At 40.0% G+C, this 18,106-nt stretch overlaps 1 protein-coding gene across 1 annotated transcript in view; it reads right to left on the bottom strand.

Annotated features, from left to right (window-relative positions):
* Positions 1-18,106, bottom strand: part of LOC120052026 (protein kinase C-binding protein NELL1-like) — a 536,246-nt gene that overhangs the window by 273,884 nt on the left and 244,256 nt on the right. The window contains exons 12-13 of the mRNA XM_038998895.1: positions 7,757-7,856; positions 2,373-2,501 (exon numbers count right to left, since the gene is read on the bottom strand). Coding sequence (XP_038854823.1) covers positions 2,373-2,501; positions 7,757-7,856 — 229 coding nt within the window. The remainder of the gene's footprint in view (positions 1-2,372; positions 2,502-7,756; positions 7,857-18,106) is intronic.

The raw sequence follows: 18,106 nt of genomic DNA, 5'->3' as shown, positions 1-18,106 counted from the left end.
AACTTTTCTCATTGTATAACCACGATTTGTGCCGCTAAATATGCACATTTTCGAACAAACTCTATATGCATTGTGTAATATGATGTTATAGGACTGTCATCTGAAGAATTCTGAGAAGGTTAGTGAAAAAATTAATATATTTTGGTGGTTTATACGTTATCGCTATGTTTGGCTTGAATCAATGCTGTTGTGATCTTTGCTATTGTGGTAAGCTAATATAACGCTATATTGTGTTTTCGCTGTAAAACACTTAGAAAATCTGAAATATTGGCTGGATTCACAAGATCTGTGTCTTTCATTTGATGTATGCTGTGTATTTTTAAGACATGTTTTATGATGAGTAATTAGGTAATACACGTTGCTCTCTGTAGTTATTCTAGTCGCTTTGGTGAGAGTTGTGATGGTGGCTGCAATGGTAAACTATGATTTATACCTGAAATATGCACATTTTTCTAACAAAACATATGCTATACAATAAATATGTTATCAGACTGTCATCTGATGAAGTTGTTTCTTGGTTAGTGGCTATTTATATCTTTATTTGGTCGAATTTGTGATAGCTACTGATGGAGTAAAAAACTGGTGGAGTAAAAAAAGTGGTGTCTTTTGCTAACGTGGTTAGCTAATAGATTTACATATTGTGTCTTCCCTGTAAAACATTTTAAAAATCAGAAATGATGGCTGGATTCACAAGATGTGTATCTTTCATCTGGTGTCTTGGACTTGTGATTTAATGATATTTAGATGCTACTATTTACTTGTGACGCTATGCTAGGCTATGCTAGTCAGCTTTTTTACTGGTGGGGGTGCTCCCGGATCCGGGTTTGGGAGGAACTAGAAGTTTTAAGTGTGACAAATGTGCAAAAAAAAAAAGAAATCAGGAAGGGGGCAAATACTTTTTCACAGCACTGTATGTATGCGAATGACTCAACACTATACACATCAGCTACTACAGCTACTGAAATGACTGCAACACTTAAAGAGCTGCAGTTAGTTTCAGAATGGGTGGCAAGGAATAAGTTATTGCTAAATATTTCAAAAACTAAAAGCATTGTATTTAAGACAAATCATTCACTAAACCCTAAACCTCAACTAAATCGTTGTGTAATGAATAATGTGAACAATGAGCACGTTGAGGTAACTAAACTGCTTGGAGTAACCCTGGACTGTAAACTGTCATGGTCAAAACATATTGATAAAACAGTAGCTAAGATGGCGAGAAGTCTGTCTATAATAAAGCGCTTCTTAACACTATCAACAAGGCAGGTCCAACAGGCCTTAGTTTTGTTACACCTGGACTACAGTTCAGTAGTGTGGTCAGGTGCCACAAAGAAGGACTTAGTAAAAGTATTATTGGCTCAGAACAGGGCAGCACAGCTGGCCCTTAAAAGTACTCTGGGAGCTACCATTAATGATATGCATGTCAATCTCTCATGGCTCTAAGTGGAGGAGAGATTGACTTCATCACTACTGGTTTTTGTAAGAAGTGTTGACAAGCTGAATGTACCGAGCTGTCTGTTTAAAATACTAGCACACAGCTCGGACACCAATGCACACCCCACAAGACATAACACCAGAGGTCTCTTCACAATCACCAAGTCCAGAACAGACTATGGGAGGCGCACAGTACTACATAGAGCCATGACTACATGGAACTCTATTCCACATCAGGTAACTGATGAAAGCAGTAGAATCAGATACAAAAAACAGGTAACAATACAACATATGGAAAAGCAGGGACTGTGAAAAGACACACACACAGGTGCTTGCACACACACTCTATACACACATACACTGTAATGTTGTTGTATGGTGGTATTATACATGTTTTATTGTAGATATGTAGTGGTGCATTAATGTTATATGATGAACTGCTTTATATTTTGTTTTATATACAATGTAAGTGCCTTCATGTTTTTGGACCTCAGGAAGAGTAGCTGCTGCCTTAAATACAAATAAATACAAATTCTGAACAAATACATTTTGTTTCTGAAATGTCCTGCTAATGCCAGAGGTAGTTGAACATCTCATCAGCCAAGCTCTCTCTCAGGCATCTACTGTATGGAATGGGCCAGGCATCTCACATACCCTCATACCCACATATCCACTCAACCATAGAGATAATATAATTCACTATAATTCAGGAATCTAGGTACAGATCTAGGATCAGCTTCCCCTCCCACAACTTAACCATTAGTGTGGGAAATGCTAAACTCACCCAAGATCAGCATGCAGGGGCAACTTCACTCTACTCCTAGTCCTCTTTGCAATAAAGAAATACAACTTCCACATACACAAAACAAGCTCTCAAAACCCAGCTAGTTCAGAGTCTTCTACCCAAAGACCCAGTCAAATAGTTCACAGCTGCCTACCTTCACAGTATGTGGAGTCCCCATGGATGGAGGCAAAGCCGCTCTTGCACTCACACTCCGCTCTGGTATTCCGGTTTTTACACTCCGAATTTTCCCCACAAATGAGTCCCTCTGAGCAGAAGTCGTAGCCTGGGAGAGAGGGGGACAAACTTCTGACTCAACAGTCTGGGTTTGACTGGGATCACACAGGGTGCTGACAGTAGGGTTGGGCGAAGTGGTGAGGTTGAAAATGAGCCGGCATTCCTGGAAAAAGCTTGTAACCCAAAATCAAATTTTCAGGAATTAGAGAATATGTTGTTGATCTATCACCATATTCTAACACAAACTCAAAAGTTCACAAAACTATAGTACCAAGAGCAAAGAATGGGGCATGGAAACGCTATGATTTTGTGGAACACTTTGAGTTTGTAGCTTTCCCCAGACAAACACACATACACAATAAATAATCTACAGGAAAAATGCCTGCTGAGAAGAGCGAGTGTAATCCATCAAACAGGTGCACACAGACAGACAGACAATCTACCAGACAACCAGACAGACACAGAGAGGCAGGCAGGCAGGCAGACACAGGCCTGCACGTACAGTAGACGACTCAGTCGTCTCCTCTCTTGATCTGAACCCATCTATCCCTTCATTCCCAGTAATGAGTAGTGCCAGTCCAACTCTCTGTGAAATCCCCCCTCTGAACCTCAGTGCTTAGGGATCTATTAGCATTCTACATTCTCTCTCTCTTTCGCTCTGTCTCTCTCTCTCTCTCTTTCAGTGCATTCTGGAAGGTTTTTGTTGTTGAGAGGCCGTATGGAGGGCTCTATCCTTACTTATAACAAAGCAAAACTCTGTTATGCATAGCATGGAGAGATAGAGCCCCCCTTTGCTTCCAGGGTGTTTCCAGTGGAGTTGTGAAGGGCTTATGTTGGGGATTGTACCTGGGCTCGGAGAGGTGGGTCAGGAAGGACTGAGAGGGGCTGTCACAGGCAGTGGTGTCAAGACTGGCCAGGTGGAGGTGTCTTGTTTCCCAAGTGTCATATAGAGGGAGGGTGCTGATAATCAACAGCCGGGCAGCATTCTTCCTGTGGCATAAACTGGTTGTTCTCTTGTTTTTTCTAGTCGGGCAGTGTTGTACATGTCTGTCCACGAAGGAGTATAGGGCCTGGTAGAACTGGAGAGCAGGGTGGCTGCATTACAACTAAAGGTGGCACAGAGACTGCTGTACCATACTGATGTCGGCTGGAGGGAACCAGAATGCACGCTGATGAATTAGGGTTGGACCGGTAGCTGTTCCTCATGAGACTGGAGAGGCTGAGTACAGCAAGTCTCTCTGATTTTTACTCTGCAGTGCTGAGGGCCTGGCAGCTGCTAAGGACCACACGAGAAGGTGGTTTGGAGCCTGGGCTGTGGGTGTGGGAGGAGCCTATCTTCCACAATCTAGACATCCTTTTGAGATTGGTTCAATCGGCCATCCTGCAGAAGCGACTGATGGCAGCGGGTTTACTGGGTGACCTTCGGATGCGGAGGGGTGGAAAGCCTCGGAAGTCCTGGCACAACATACAGGACTAACATCTCTTAGGCTGCTGGAGAAATTCCTGGGGGGGGTCCAGGAGGCACTGTCTGAGGTAAGGGGGGTGTTGCAGCAGCCAAAGGGGGATGGGCCACAATGTTTCCGCCACTGAAGATGACAGCAGAGACTGGAAACTGGCAAGGGGGTATGGAGGACTTGTTACATTTTAACACTCCAAGCCTGGGGGAGTTTGAGGGAGTGGGAGGTAAAGCCCTCTACAACCTCTGCATTAACGTGAGGAACATTAGGAGCCTAACAGGAGTGAAGGCACATCAGTGGTAGGGGATATGTGTGGCAGAGAGTGTGGTGGGTTTTAGATGGAGAGGCTCTACAAACTCCCAGTACCAAAGATATCAGGGGACCTCCAGTGGAGGGTTCTACATGGAGACCTGGCCACTAACAGCTGGTTGGCATGGGGCGACCAGGGAGTCGGACAGGGTTGTCCTTTCTGTGTCATGAGTGAAACTGTGCATCATGTTTTCTGTGTGCCTCAGGTTAATGGCATTAATGTCTCTGTTGGAATGTCTGTGTGAGAGGTAGGGGTGGAGTTTACTGTCGCGATGTTTATAATGGAGTACGGGTATTCGAATAAGGAAAAGGCCAAATGTGTGTTTGAATTTTTGTTTGCTCAGGCAAAGTTGGTTATTTGGCTAACAAGGAGGAACGGGGTCAAAGGTGGGGGATAACAGACCCTTTACTATTATTTAATGGGATGGTCTCTGTGCGCCTTAGAGTGGAATTTGAGTTCCATGAAATGATAAGTGGAGATGTTTCAGGAGATATGGTGTGTTGGTGAGGCCGTCTGTATAGCTGGGGAGAATGTGTTGGATATACGGTTGTAGAAGTGGTGAGGTTTTGGTTATTGTGATGTATGATGTGGTGTGGTATCAAGGGGTAGAGGGCAAGGTGATATTTATTTCTGAAAGCGGGGGGGGCGGTGGTGGTTGTGAGGTTTTAACGAAATGAGTATGTATCATTAAAGAAAGACTAAAAGTCTCTTTCCCTCTGACATGTTTTTCTCTCTTTATCCCTCCCTTTCCTTCTCTGTAATCTCGCTCTCTGCATATACTCTCTTTCTCTGACATTTTTCTCTACCTCCCTCCCTCCCTCTCCCTCTTTCTCAGAAGAGGTCTTACATGTACAAAGAATCAGAACGTCAGAGGTGGAAGTTTGGCTGATGCCACGAGGGAGATAGAAAGGAAATGCACAGTGGTTATTCAGGTAAAACTTGTGTCATATGGTAGCACACCTTGCGGGCTGCCACATAATTCCATGGCACGTTATTTAATTGTCAGCCATTGTTGCCATTAATGCTAGTTAGTGTTAGTTAGAGCACCAGAGGGCATCTTTGATAAGCATTTGACAGTCTTTAATATTGGCTGTACTAGAGAATTTAAAACCTTTTTTTGTAAGAACATAGTATATGGGATTGATTTTTAGAAACAGCTTAAATAATTTGATTAATATTATGGTGTTTCTATTCAAATTATTTTTTTAAATGAAACCCTCAGAAAATATGGCGCTGTACAACTTGACCGGTCGGGAGTAGGCTACAGCACTAAGTGCGTAACATGTCCACACCCTAATTGTAGTCTAACCAATACCCAAATGGAGATTCAGTGAAAATAAAAATCTCATTGATTTATCAAGACCAGTCCCCATGCTTGTCTCAGAGCAGTGCGAAATGGTGCTGAAATAGTTGACTACACGCGGGTAGGCTATTGCTTCAAATCCTATTGCTTCTAACTTCAATATGCTTAAATGCAACAATGTCACAATAATTGAACACACACAATTCTTAAAACTCTAATGCATTAATATTTAATCATTTTCATACTCAGGCCCATGTGCACCTTGATATTGGGGGTGCGCCATGTGGCCGTGGCTAACGGGGAAAGGGGGTGCGCCAGAATTCAGTTTGCTACGGTTGTTTTCTCTCCCTGTTTTTAGAGGGAGAGAAACCAAAAGCCCACCGCCCGGCCAAACCCTCCCTTAACTCGGACGACGCTGGGCCAATTGTGTGTCGCCTCATGGGTCTCCCAGTCGCGGCCGGAACGGGTATCGAACTAGCATCTGTAGCAATGCAGTGTCTTAGACCACTGCGCCACTCAGGAGGCCCCATCCACAAAGTTTTTAATGCTGATCAATTGCCTTGCACAAAGTATCAAAATACTAAAATATTACTTAAACAGGACTTTTAAAGAATTTAATTTAAAAGTTCATTTTATTTTTTGATCACAAAACAATGAGAAAATATGGAAAAATAAATAATTAATGAAATGTTAATTATATAAAGCAGCCCGTGTCGGCCCAAGCCCGATCATCATCAAGAGATATGCTGGACCCTATGTCAGAGAGGTGTTTTTGGGACCACATCGTGTCTGTTGTTCTGCTAATAGCCCTTGTGAATCATGTTTTGAAAAGGCCTCCAGGGCTGACAGAGAAGTTCCTTACTTTTCCCCCCTTCCACTTGTCTCTTCCATTTATTCCCATAGTAATTTGTGATGGTTTGCATTGCAAATGAGGGCATAAACTGGGTCAAGATGCCAACAGAGTAAGTAGACCTGTAGTAAAATAAAGGTTAAATAAAATATATAAACCTACAACACTTTTAACAGCACATTACTCAACACTAGTGAGACTCATGTCGCCTACAGTATATCTCAAAAAATGTTTTTCAATGACGTGACTCTCCGTCAATAATTTCATTTTGAGGATTGGAGGATTCTAAATTAATATCTAAGGGGCATTTTTATGAGGGCAAACCTGATCTGTGAGAATATCTAAGGGGTTTTATATAGTTATATATGATACATATTCCCTATATAGTGCACTTATAATGTTTTCAATGGCTGTCACTTTTATTATAAGGTGAAATCCTCCCAGATTGCAGTTCCTAGGGCTTCCACTAGATGTCAACAGTCTTTAGAAAGAGTTTCTGGCAGGTTTTTGGAAAAATGAGCCAGAAATTGTAGTTTTTCTGTAGTGGCTCCCATTTTGGCTGTAGTGTTTCCAAGCGTGTGGAAGAGAGCACGTTCTTTGGTATTTTCTCCAGTAAAGACAATAACGATTCTCCGTCTTAAATGTTATCGTTTATTTACGTATTAGGGTACCTAAGGTTTGATTATAAACGTTGTTTGACTTGTTTGGAAAAGTTTATTAGTAACGTTTGGGATTCATTTTGTATGCATTTTGATGGAGGGAAACTGGCTGGATTATTAACTGAAGCGCGCCAGCTAAACTGAGTTTTTATGGATATAAAGAAGGACATTATCGAACAAAAGGACCATTTGTGATGTATCTGGGACCTTTTGGAGTGCCAACAGAAGAAGATCATCAAAGGCAAGGCATTTATTATATCGCTATTTCTGACTTTCGTGGCGCACCTGCCTGGTTGAAATATGTTTGTCATGCTTTTGTATGCGGGGCGCTGTCCTCAGATAATCGCATGGTGTGCTTTCGCCGTAAAGCCTTTTTGAAATCTGACACAGCGGCTGGATTAACAAGAAGTTAAGCTTTATTTTGATGTATTACACTTCTGATTTTATGAAAGTTAAATATTTATAATTCTGTAGTTTGAGTTTCACGCTCTGCAATTTCACCAGATGTTGAGATGTTCACCAGATAAGAAGTTAATCACTGGGCTGGTCCAATGGAAGACAACGGGTTTTAAGGGTGGGACCAATGATAGACGAAGATGAGGAATGATTCATACTCAGTAAATGTTGGGCAGTGGAAGATGATGGCTCAGCCAATGAGATACTGCAAGGGGAGAGGGAATGAGGGCTGAACCAATAGCAAGCAACTTTAAATTTGAAGGACCAACCTTTGCAGATGTTACAGCACCTGTTGTCAGGTAGGATCTGTTCCTTGAGGGTGCAGTTGAGCTCTGGACAGTTCTCTGTCACTCTCACCATCATCCCGTTCTGCAAACACAAACCAAATACACACATTCAAGCAAATAAATTCATTACAACTTTATTTGTCCCCTCAGGGGCAATTAACAATAGATTAGAATTAGCATGTTAGCGATATGTTGTTTCCAATAATTACATGATGTCAAACAATTATTGACTTTCGTAGCATATGGAAAAGCACAGATGCAAAAGAGAAACAGACCCTTTTTGAATATGACCAGGAAGTCAAAAGTCAAAATGTTTCATATTAAATGTACAGTGTTATACTGTATGTAAGTTGGTTGTTTGAGTAAATTAGTGTGCTTGCATCCTTGTAGAAGAAGGATAATTACATTTTAGACTGATCCTCAACACTTGCAAAAACAAACTACAGAATATAGGCACATTACCCACAAAATTAATGTAAATGCATAGAGACAGGGATATACACAGATTCACAAAGAAAGGGAGAGAACGCAGGCTCTCGCTTCTATAAAACGGTCTTCCTCATCCAGAAATGGGCTTTCGAAATAAATAGCTACAAGTACAGTTACACGCGTCAATTTGTGTGCCTCTCAAATTTCAAAGTTACTTCAAAGTCACCCCCTTCCAGGTGCGACACCAACTGGAATTGTGTCCCAAATGGCACAATATTCCCTATATAGTGCACTACATTTGACCAGAGCCCTATTACCCCTGGTGAAAAGTAGTGTACTATTTTTTATATTTTATTAATTCCCGTATCCAGATTAGATGCTGCCAAGGCAGCAGCTACTCTTCTTGTGGTCCAATCACAATTACATACAATAAAACAATACATAACACAACACACTATTACACACTACTCTAAAATAACATATCTACAATACAAAATCAATAATACAGCAAAATAACAATATTAAAATGTATGTGTATGTGTGTTAGCATGTGTTTGAGAATGCAGTGTGTGTGTGTGTGTGTGTGTGTGTGTGTGTGTGTGTGTTTGTCTCTTCACAGTCTATGCTGTTCTGATTTAACTGCTTGACTGAGTTACATGATGTGGGCAATTGTCCTGGCTCGCAGTCGGAGTTCCAATTCATCCCAAAGGTGTTCAAATGGGGTTGAGGTCAGAGCTCTGTGCAGGCCAGTCAAGTTCTTCCACACCGATCCCAACAAACCATTTCTGTATGGACCTCACATTGTGCACAGGGGGCATTGTCATGTTGAAACAGGAAACTGTTGCACAAAGTTGAAAGCCGCCGAAAATGCAGTGTTTCTATGTCAAACGGTTTTGTTATATTTCAGTCTTTTGATATGTACAGTTGAGGTCGGAAGTTTACATACACCTTAGCCAAATACATTAACTATGTTTAATTACTACGATGATTAAATTACTCATGTAACAACTAACTCATCAGCAATCTTGGGGCACCATGATTAACCTTTTCACACGTGAGCTACAAATATTTCTCAATTTTTCACAATTCCTGACATTTAATCCAAATAAAAATTCCCTATCTTAGGTCAGTTAGGATCACCACTTAATTTTAAGGAAGTGAAATGTCAGAATAATAGTAGAGAGAATGATTTTTCAGCTTTAATTATTTCATCACATTCCCAGTGTTTAATTAAGAAGTTTACATACACTCAATTAGTATTTGGTAGCATTGCCTTTAAATTGTTTAACTTAGGTCAAACGTTTCGGGTAGCCTTCCACAAGCTTCCCAAAATAAGTTACATTTTCTATCGGATTGAGGTCAGGGCTTTGTGATGGACACTCCAATTCCTTGACTTTGTTGTCCTTAAGCCATTTTGCCACAACTTTGGAAGTATGCTTGGGGTCATTGTCCATTTGGAGACCCATTTGCGACCAAGCTTTAACTTCCTGACTGCTGTCTTGAGATGTTGCTTCAATATATCCCCATAATTTTCCTGCCTCATGATGCCATCTATTTTGTGAAGAGCACCAGTCCCTCCTGCAGGATAGCACCCCCACAACATGATGCTGCCACCCCCATCTATCACAGTTGGGATAGTGTTCTTCGGCTTGCAAGCCTCCCCCTTTTTCCTCCAAACATAACGATGGTCATTATGGCCAAACAGTTCTATTTTTGTTTCATCAGACCAGAGGACATTTCACCTAAAAGTATGATCTTTGTCCCCATGTGCAAACCGTAGTCTGGCTTTTTTATGGCTGTTTTGAAGCAGTGGCTTCTTCCTTTCTGAGTGGCCTTTCAGGTTATGTCGATATAGGACTCGTTTTACTGTGGATATAGTTACTTAAGTACCTGTTTCCTCCAGCATCTTCACAAGGTCCTTTGCTATTGTTCAGGGATTGATTTGCACTTTTCGCACCAAAGTATGTTCATCTCTAGGAGACAGAACGTGTCTCCTTCCTGAGCGTTATGACGGCTGCGTGGTCCCATGGTGTTTATACTTGTGTACTATTGTTTGTACAGATGAACGTGGTACCTTCAGGTGTTTGGAAATTGCTCCCAAGGATGAACCAGACTCGTGGAGGTCTACAAGTTTTTTTTCTGGGGTCTTGGCTGATTTCTTATGATTTTCTCATGATGTCAAGCAAAGAGGCACTGAGTTTGAAGGTAGACCTTGAAATACATCCACAGGTACACCTCCAATTGACTCAAATTATGTCAATTAGCCTACCAGAAGCTTCTAAAGCCATGACGTAATTTTCTGGAATTTTCCAAGCTGTTTAAAGGCACAGTCAACTTAGTGTATGTAAACCTCTGACCCACTGCAATTGTGATACAGTGAAATAATCTGTCTGTAAACAATTGTTGGAAAAATTACTTGTGTCATGCACAAAGTAGATGTCCTAACCGACTTACCAAAACAATAGTTTGCTAACAAGAAATTTGTGGAGTGGTTGAAAAATGAGTTTTAATGACTCCAACCTAAGTGTATGTAAACTTCCGACTTCAACTGTATATAAAGTGTAATAATGGGATGCAAACACAAAATGTAATACATTTCAACTCTATATTTGACATAAAAAAAGAGACACCTGTATTAAGTCTGTAACCATGTGTGTGAGGTGTATACTTTTGATTCAAAGTAGATTTGTTTAAGACTACCAAGAAACACTCTGTGGAACCCTGATTTAGCCCACTGCTATAAAATATTATATAGCCACTACAAGCTTCAGCTAACTTAAGCGACTAATAGCTACAAATCAATGGGAGTGATAGGGGCAACTTTTTAAATGTAATGTCCTAATTTCCCCTTTAAACGCTCTGTTTGCTGTAATTTGATAATAGGAAGTATGTACATCTACAGTACCAGTCAAAAGTTGGGACCTACTCATTCAAGGATTTCTTTATTTTTGCTATTTTCTACATTGTAGAATAATAGCAAAGACATAAAAACCATGAAATAACACATATGGAATCATGTAATAACCAAAAAAAATGTTAAATAAATCAAAATCTATTTTATATTTTTGATTCTTCAAAGTAGCCACCCTTTGCCTTGATGACAGCTTTGCACACTCTTGGCATTATCTCAACCAGCTTCATGAGTTAGTCACCTGGAATACATTTCAATTAACATGGTGTTTTCTCGATAAAGTTCATTTGTGGAATTTCTTTCCTTCTTAATGTGTTTGAGCCAATCAGTTGTGTTGTGACAAGGTAGAGGTGGTATACAGAAGATAGCCCTATTTGGTAAAAGACCAAGTCCATATTATGGCAAGAACAGCTGAAAAAAAAGCAAAGAGAAACGACAGTCCATCATTACTTTAAGACATGAAGGTCAGTCAATCCGGAAAATTTCAAGAACTTTTCAAGTTTCTTCAAGTGCAGTCGCAAAAACCATCAAGCGCTATAAAGAAACTGGCTCTCATAAGGATCGCCACAGGAAAGGAAGACCCAGAGTTACCTCTGCTGAAGAGGATAAGTTCATTAGTGTCAACTGCACCTCAGATTTTTAGAGTTCAAGTAACAGACACATCTCAACATCAATTGTTCAGAGGAGACTGCGTAAATCAGGGCTTCATGGTTGAATTGCTGCAAAGAAACTCCTACTAAAGGACACTGTCATGTCTTTGGCTATCATTAATGTGATGACAATTCTTTTATCAAATCGATTAACTATGTTTAATTACTACGATGATTAAATTACTCATGTAACAACTAACTCATCAGCAATCTTGGGGCACCATGATTAACCTTTTCACACGTGAGCTACAAATATTTCTAACGGTCGCCCCAGCGGGAGTTGTTTTATGCACGTGCTGTCAGAATGCACTCAGTGTTCCAAAACGTGATTATTACGCAACAGGACAGTTAAAGGATCCGCCCCTTTTTTTAAATGTTCGCCTAAAATGACATACCCAAATCTAACTGGCAGCTTCATTAAATATTACCCGCAAAACACCAGTCTCAAAGTACACAGTGAAGAGGCGACTCCGGGATGCTGGCCTTCTAGGCAGCGTTGCAAAAAATAAATTATATGTCAGACTGGCCATCAAGAAGAAAAGAGTAAGATGGTCAAAATAATACATTCAATTGACAGAGGAGCTCTGTCTACAAGGCCAGCATCCCGGTGTCGCCTCTTCACTGTTGACGTTGGGCCTGCCTATTGAATTGCCTATTGAATTGCCTTATATTTATGGATATGCATGCACTGCATACGCCTTCCACTGTCAACAGGCAGTGGAAGGTGGAATGGGGTGTCTAGCTTGATCTGAGGTTGAACAAGAGCTCTTGGAATGACGTGACCAGAATTTCCTTTGTCTACCAGTGCGCGGGAAGTACCTCCATATTGTCTTATGATAAGCGTTCGGTATACACGGCTAATATCTCCGGCTTTGTTTTTATTTGATACATATTAGAAAAACATCATAAAGTAGGTTTTTTCAACTGAGTTTCATCAGTTTATTCAACGTTTAATGGGACTTTTGGAGTTTTCCGTTCTATGCGTTAAGAGAAGATGGGCATGTTCGCGCCACATGGCTAGCCTTGTGGAGCGAATTCGACAGGAGAGAAGGACATTCTAAAACCAAACAACGATTTATTCTGGTCTCCCGGGTGGCGCAGTGGTCTAGGGCACTGCATCGCAGTGCTAGCTGCACCACCAGAGTCTCTGGGTTTGCGCCCAGGCTCTGTCGCAGCCGGCCGCAACCGGGAGGTCCGTGGGGCGACGCACAATTGGCATAGCGTCGTCCGGGTTAGGGAGGGTTTGGCCGGTAGGGATATCCTTGTCTCAGTATGTAAAATGTAATGAAATGTAAAAAAAAAAAAAAGTTATACAAATGTATGCACTCTACTGTAAGTCGCTCTAGATAAGAGCGTCTGCTAAATGACTAAAATGTAAATGTAAATGGACAAAGGACTCCTTGTACAAGATTCTGATAGAAGCTCAGCAAAAGTAAGAACAATTTATGATGTTATTTCGTATTTCTGTGGAAAATGTTTAGTCCTATTATCCGCCCTTTTTGCGGGTGCTGTCTCGCTATAACGTAAGCTGTTTGTTATGGTAAAGTTATTTTTTAAAATCTAACACGGCGGTTGCATTAAGAACTAGTGTATCTTTCATTTGCTGTCCAACATGTATTTTTTTGTAAAGTTTATGATGAGTTCTTTGGTCAGATTAGGTGAGTGTCCAAACTAGCTCCGGACAATTTGGTGAATCGATGCTACATATTCACAACGTATAACCACGGTTTGCAGCTCTAAATATGCACATTTTCGAACAAAACATAAGTATATTGTATAACCTGATGTTATAAGACTGTCATCTGATGAAGTTGGTCAAGGTTAGTGATTAATTTTATATATTTTGCTGGTTTTTGCGATCGCTATCTTTTGCTGCTAATAAATGCATTTGTGTGTTTGGCTATTGTGGTAAGCTAATATAATGCTATATTGTGTTTTCGCTGTAAAACACTTAAAAAAATCGGAAATATTGGCTGGATTCACAAGATGTTTATCTTTCATTTGCTGTACACCATGTATTTTTCATAAATGTTTTATGATGAGTATTTAGGTATTTCACGTTGCTCTCTGTAATTATTCTGGCTGCTTTGGTGATATTTTTGATGGTAGCTGCAATGTAAAACTATGATTTATACCTCAAATATGCACATTTTCGAACAAAACATACATTTATTGTATAACATGTTATAAGACTGTCATCTGATGAAGTTGTTTCTTGGTTAGTGACTAATTATATCTCTATTTGGTCGGTTTTGTGATAGCTACCAATGCGGTAGAAAAATGGTGAAAATATGCGGTTGAGTCTTTTGCTATTGTGGTTAGCTAATAGAAATACATATTGTGTTTTCGCTGAAAAACATTTTAAAAATCGGAAACGATGGCTGGATTCACAAGATGTTTATCTTTCATTTGCTGTATTGGACTTGTGATTTCATGAAAATTATATTATATGATATCCCTGTCGCGTTAGGCTAGGCTATGCTAGTCAGCTTTTTTGATGAGGATGCTCCCGGATCCGGGATGGGTAGCAATGAAAGGTTAAAATGATAAACTCGGATTAGCTAACACAACGTGCCATTGGAACACAGGAGTGATGGAGTGATGGATGCCTATGTAGATATTCAATTATTTTTTTTTAAATCAGCCGTTTCCAGCTACAATAGTCATTTACAACATTAACAATGTCTCCAATGTATTTCTGATCAATTTGATGTTATTTTAAATGGACAAAAAATTTACTTTTTTTTCAAAAACAAGGACATTTAAGTGACCCCAAACTTTTGAGGTCACTTAGGTATGTACATATATAAACTCAGCAAAAAAAGAAATGTCCCTTTTTCAGGATCGTGTCTTTCAAAGATAATTCGTAAAAATCCAAATAACTTCACAGATCTTCATTGTAAATGGTTTAAACACTGTTTCCCATGCTTTTTCAATGAACCACAAACAATTTAATAAACATGCACTTGTGGAACGGTCGTTAAGACACTAACAGCTTACAGACGGTAAGCAATTAAGGTCAAAGTTATGAAAACGTAGGACACTAAAGAGGCCTTTCTACTGACTATGAAAAACACCAAAAGAAAGATGCCCAGGGTCCCTGCTCATCTGCGTGAACGTGCCTTAGGCATGCTGCAAGGAGGCATGAGGAGGAGATGCACTGCAGTACTTAATGCAGCTGGTGGCCACACCAGATACTGACTGTTACTTTTGATTTTGACCCCCCCTCCCTTTGTTCAGGGACACATTATTCCATTTCTGTTAGTCACATGTCTGTGGAACTTGTTCAGTTTATGTCTCAGTTGTTTATCTTGTTATGTTCATACAAATATTTACACATGTTAAGTTTGCTGAACATAAACGCTGTTGACATTCAGAGGACGTGTCTTTTTTTGCTGAGTTTATGTATGTATGGAGTATAATGTTGTTTACAGTTTTATTCACGTTTTCAATTTCTGGTGACAAATAATGCATTATGATTATTGCATATTGTAATGGACACCTATGATGTGTGTAAAATACTTTTTTGAAGGCTGTACTGATTATAATTAGCTAAGCTATTTGCCAGCTGTAGTGGCTTGAGAAAGTATTCACCCCCCTTGGCATTTTTCCTATTTTGTTGCCTTACAACCTGGAATTAAAGTTGATTTTGGGGAGGTTTGTATCATTTGATTTGCACAACATGCCTTGAAGACTTTAAAGATGGAAAATATTTTTTATTGTGAAACAAAAAAACTGAACTTGAGCGTGCATAACTATTCACCCCCCAATGTCAATAGTTTGTAGGACCACATTTTGCAGCAATTACAGCTGCAAGTCTCTTGGAGTATGTCTCTATAAGCTTGGCAGCTCTAGCCACTGGTATTTTTGCCCAGTCTTCAAGGCAAAACTGCTCCTTCAAGTTGGATGGGTTTCGCTGTTGTACTGCAATCTTTAAGTCATACCACAGATTCTCAATTGGATTGAGATCTGGGCTTTGACTAGGCCATTCTAAGACATTTAAATGTTTTCTTCTTAAAACACGAGTGTTGCTTTAGAAGTATGCTTAGGGTCATTGTCCTGCTGGAAGGTGAACCTCTGTCCCAGTCTCAAATCTCTGGTAGACTACAACAGGTTTCCATCAAGAATTTCCCTGTATTTAGCGCCATCCATCATTCCTTCAATTCTGACCAGTTTTCCAGTCCCTGCCAATGAAAAACACCAGGATGGTGTTCTCAGGTGATAAGAGGTGTTGTGTTTGTGCCAGACATTGCGTTTTCCTTGATGGCCAAAAAGCTAAATTTTTGTTTCATCTGACCAGACTACCTTCTTCCATATGTTTGGGGAGTCTCCCACATGCTTTTTTTCTGACCACTCTTCCGTAAAGCCCAGCTCTGTGGAGTGTACGGCTTAACTTCTCTAGGATAGGGGGCAGCATTTTCACTTTTGGATAAATAGCGTACCCAATTTCAACTTCCTTCTACTCATCCCCAGAATATAAGATATGCATATTATTAGTAGATGGATAGAAAACACTCTGAAGTTTCTAAAACGGTTTAAATCATGTATGTGAGTATAACAGAACTTATGTAGCAGGCAAAACCCCGAGGACTAACCATTCAGAATTTTTTTTTAGGTCACTGTCTGTTCAATGAGTTTTCATTGGGATACTGAATTTCTAATCAACCTGTTTGCAGTTCCTACCGCTTCCACTGGATGTCACCAGTCGTTCGAAATTGGTTGAGGTTATTCCTTTGTGCAATGAAGAAGTACGGCCATCAGTGTAACGTTATGTGTACTGTTTGAGAGTTGCGCAAGACTAGAAAAGTAGCGTTAGTTTGTTGTCCTCCTGTATTGAAAACAGATAGACTCGTCTTCAATTTGATCGATTATTAATGTTTAAAAATACCTAAAGTTGTATTACAAAAGTAGTTTGAAATGTTTTGGCAAAGTTTAGAGGTCATTTTTGAGATATTTTGTAGTGACGTTGCGCAAATTGTTTTTTTCTGGATCAAACGCGCCAAATAAATGGACAATTTGGATATATATGGACGGAATTAGTCGAACAAAAGGACCATTTGTGATGTTTATGGGACATATTGGAGTGCCAACAAAAGAAGCTCGTCAAAGGTAAGGCATGATTTATATTTTATTTCTGCGTTTTGTGTTGCGCCTGCAGGGTTGAAATATGCTACACTCTCTTTGTTTTACTGTTGTGCTATCATCAGATAATAACATCTTATGCTTTCGCCGAAAAGCCTTTTTGAAATCTGACATGTTGGTTGGATTCACAACGAGTGTAGCTTTAATTTGGTATCTTACATGTGTGATTTAATGAAAGTTTGATTTTATATCATTTTTTTGAATTTGGCGCTCTACAGCATCCCACATATCCCAGAGAGGTGAAAGTGGTCCTTTGGACAGATACTCCAATCTCCGCTGTGGAGCTTTGCAGTCCTTCAGCCTTATCTTTGGTCTCTTTGCTGCCTCTCTGATGAATGACCTCCTTACCTGGTCCATGAGTTTTGGTGGGTGGCCCACTCTTGGCAGGTTTGTTGTGGTGCCATATTCTTTCCATTTTTTAATAATGGATTTAATGGTGCTCCGTGGGATGTTAAAAGTTTCTGATATTTTTTTATAACTCAACACTGATCTGTACTTCTTCACAACTTTGTCCCTGACCTGTTTTAAGAGCTCCTTGGTCTTCATGGTGCCGCTTTCTTGGTGTTGCCCCTTGCTTAATGGTGTTACAGACTCTGGGGCCTTTCAGAACAGGTGTATATATAGTGAGATCATGTGACACTTAAATTGCACACAGGTGGACTTCATTTAACTAATTATGTCCCTTCTGAAGGTAATTGGTTGCATCAGATCTTATTTAGGGGCTTCATAGCAAAGAGGGTGAATATACATGCACGCACCACATTTCAGTTTTTTTTATTTTTTTTATTTTTTATTTCACTTCACCAATTTGGAATATTTTGTCTATGTCCATTGCATGAAATCCAAATAAATATAAATTTAAATTACAGGTTGTAACGCAACAAAATAGGAAAACACCAAGGGGGATGAACACTTTTGCAAGGCACTGTATGTGTGGCGCCATGTTTGTTGACATTATATAATGCATTCTGGGTGTCACATAATCTGCCAGACCAAATATGTTATAATGAGGTGAGGGAATGGTTCACTTATCTTTCGGGTAAACTTCCGGAAGTGAATGAAGGGAAGTGGATGATCGTAGACGACACAACCCCTTCAACATGCATACTATAAACAGACCAAACTCATCTTTTCTCCTCTTATTATTTTTGGATGATGTGACCGTTTTCTGAATGAATTCTATAGATAGAAATATATCTT

The sequence above is a fragment of the Salvelinus namaycush genome, chromosome 1, assembly GCF_016432855.1.
Source record: "Salvelinus namaycush isolate Seneca chromosome 1, SaNama_1.0, whole genome shotgun sequence".
NCBI lineage: Eukaryota > Metazoa > Chordata > Actinopteri > Salmoniformes > Salmonidae > Salvelinus > Salvelinus namaycush.
Note: the sequence above shows the minus strand (reverse complement) of the source record. Positions and strands in the feature narration are given on the sequence as shown.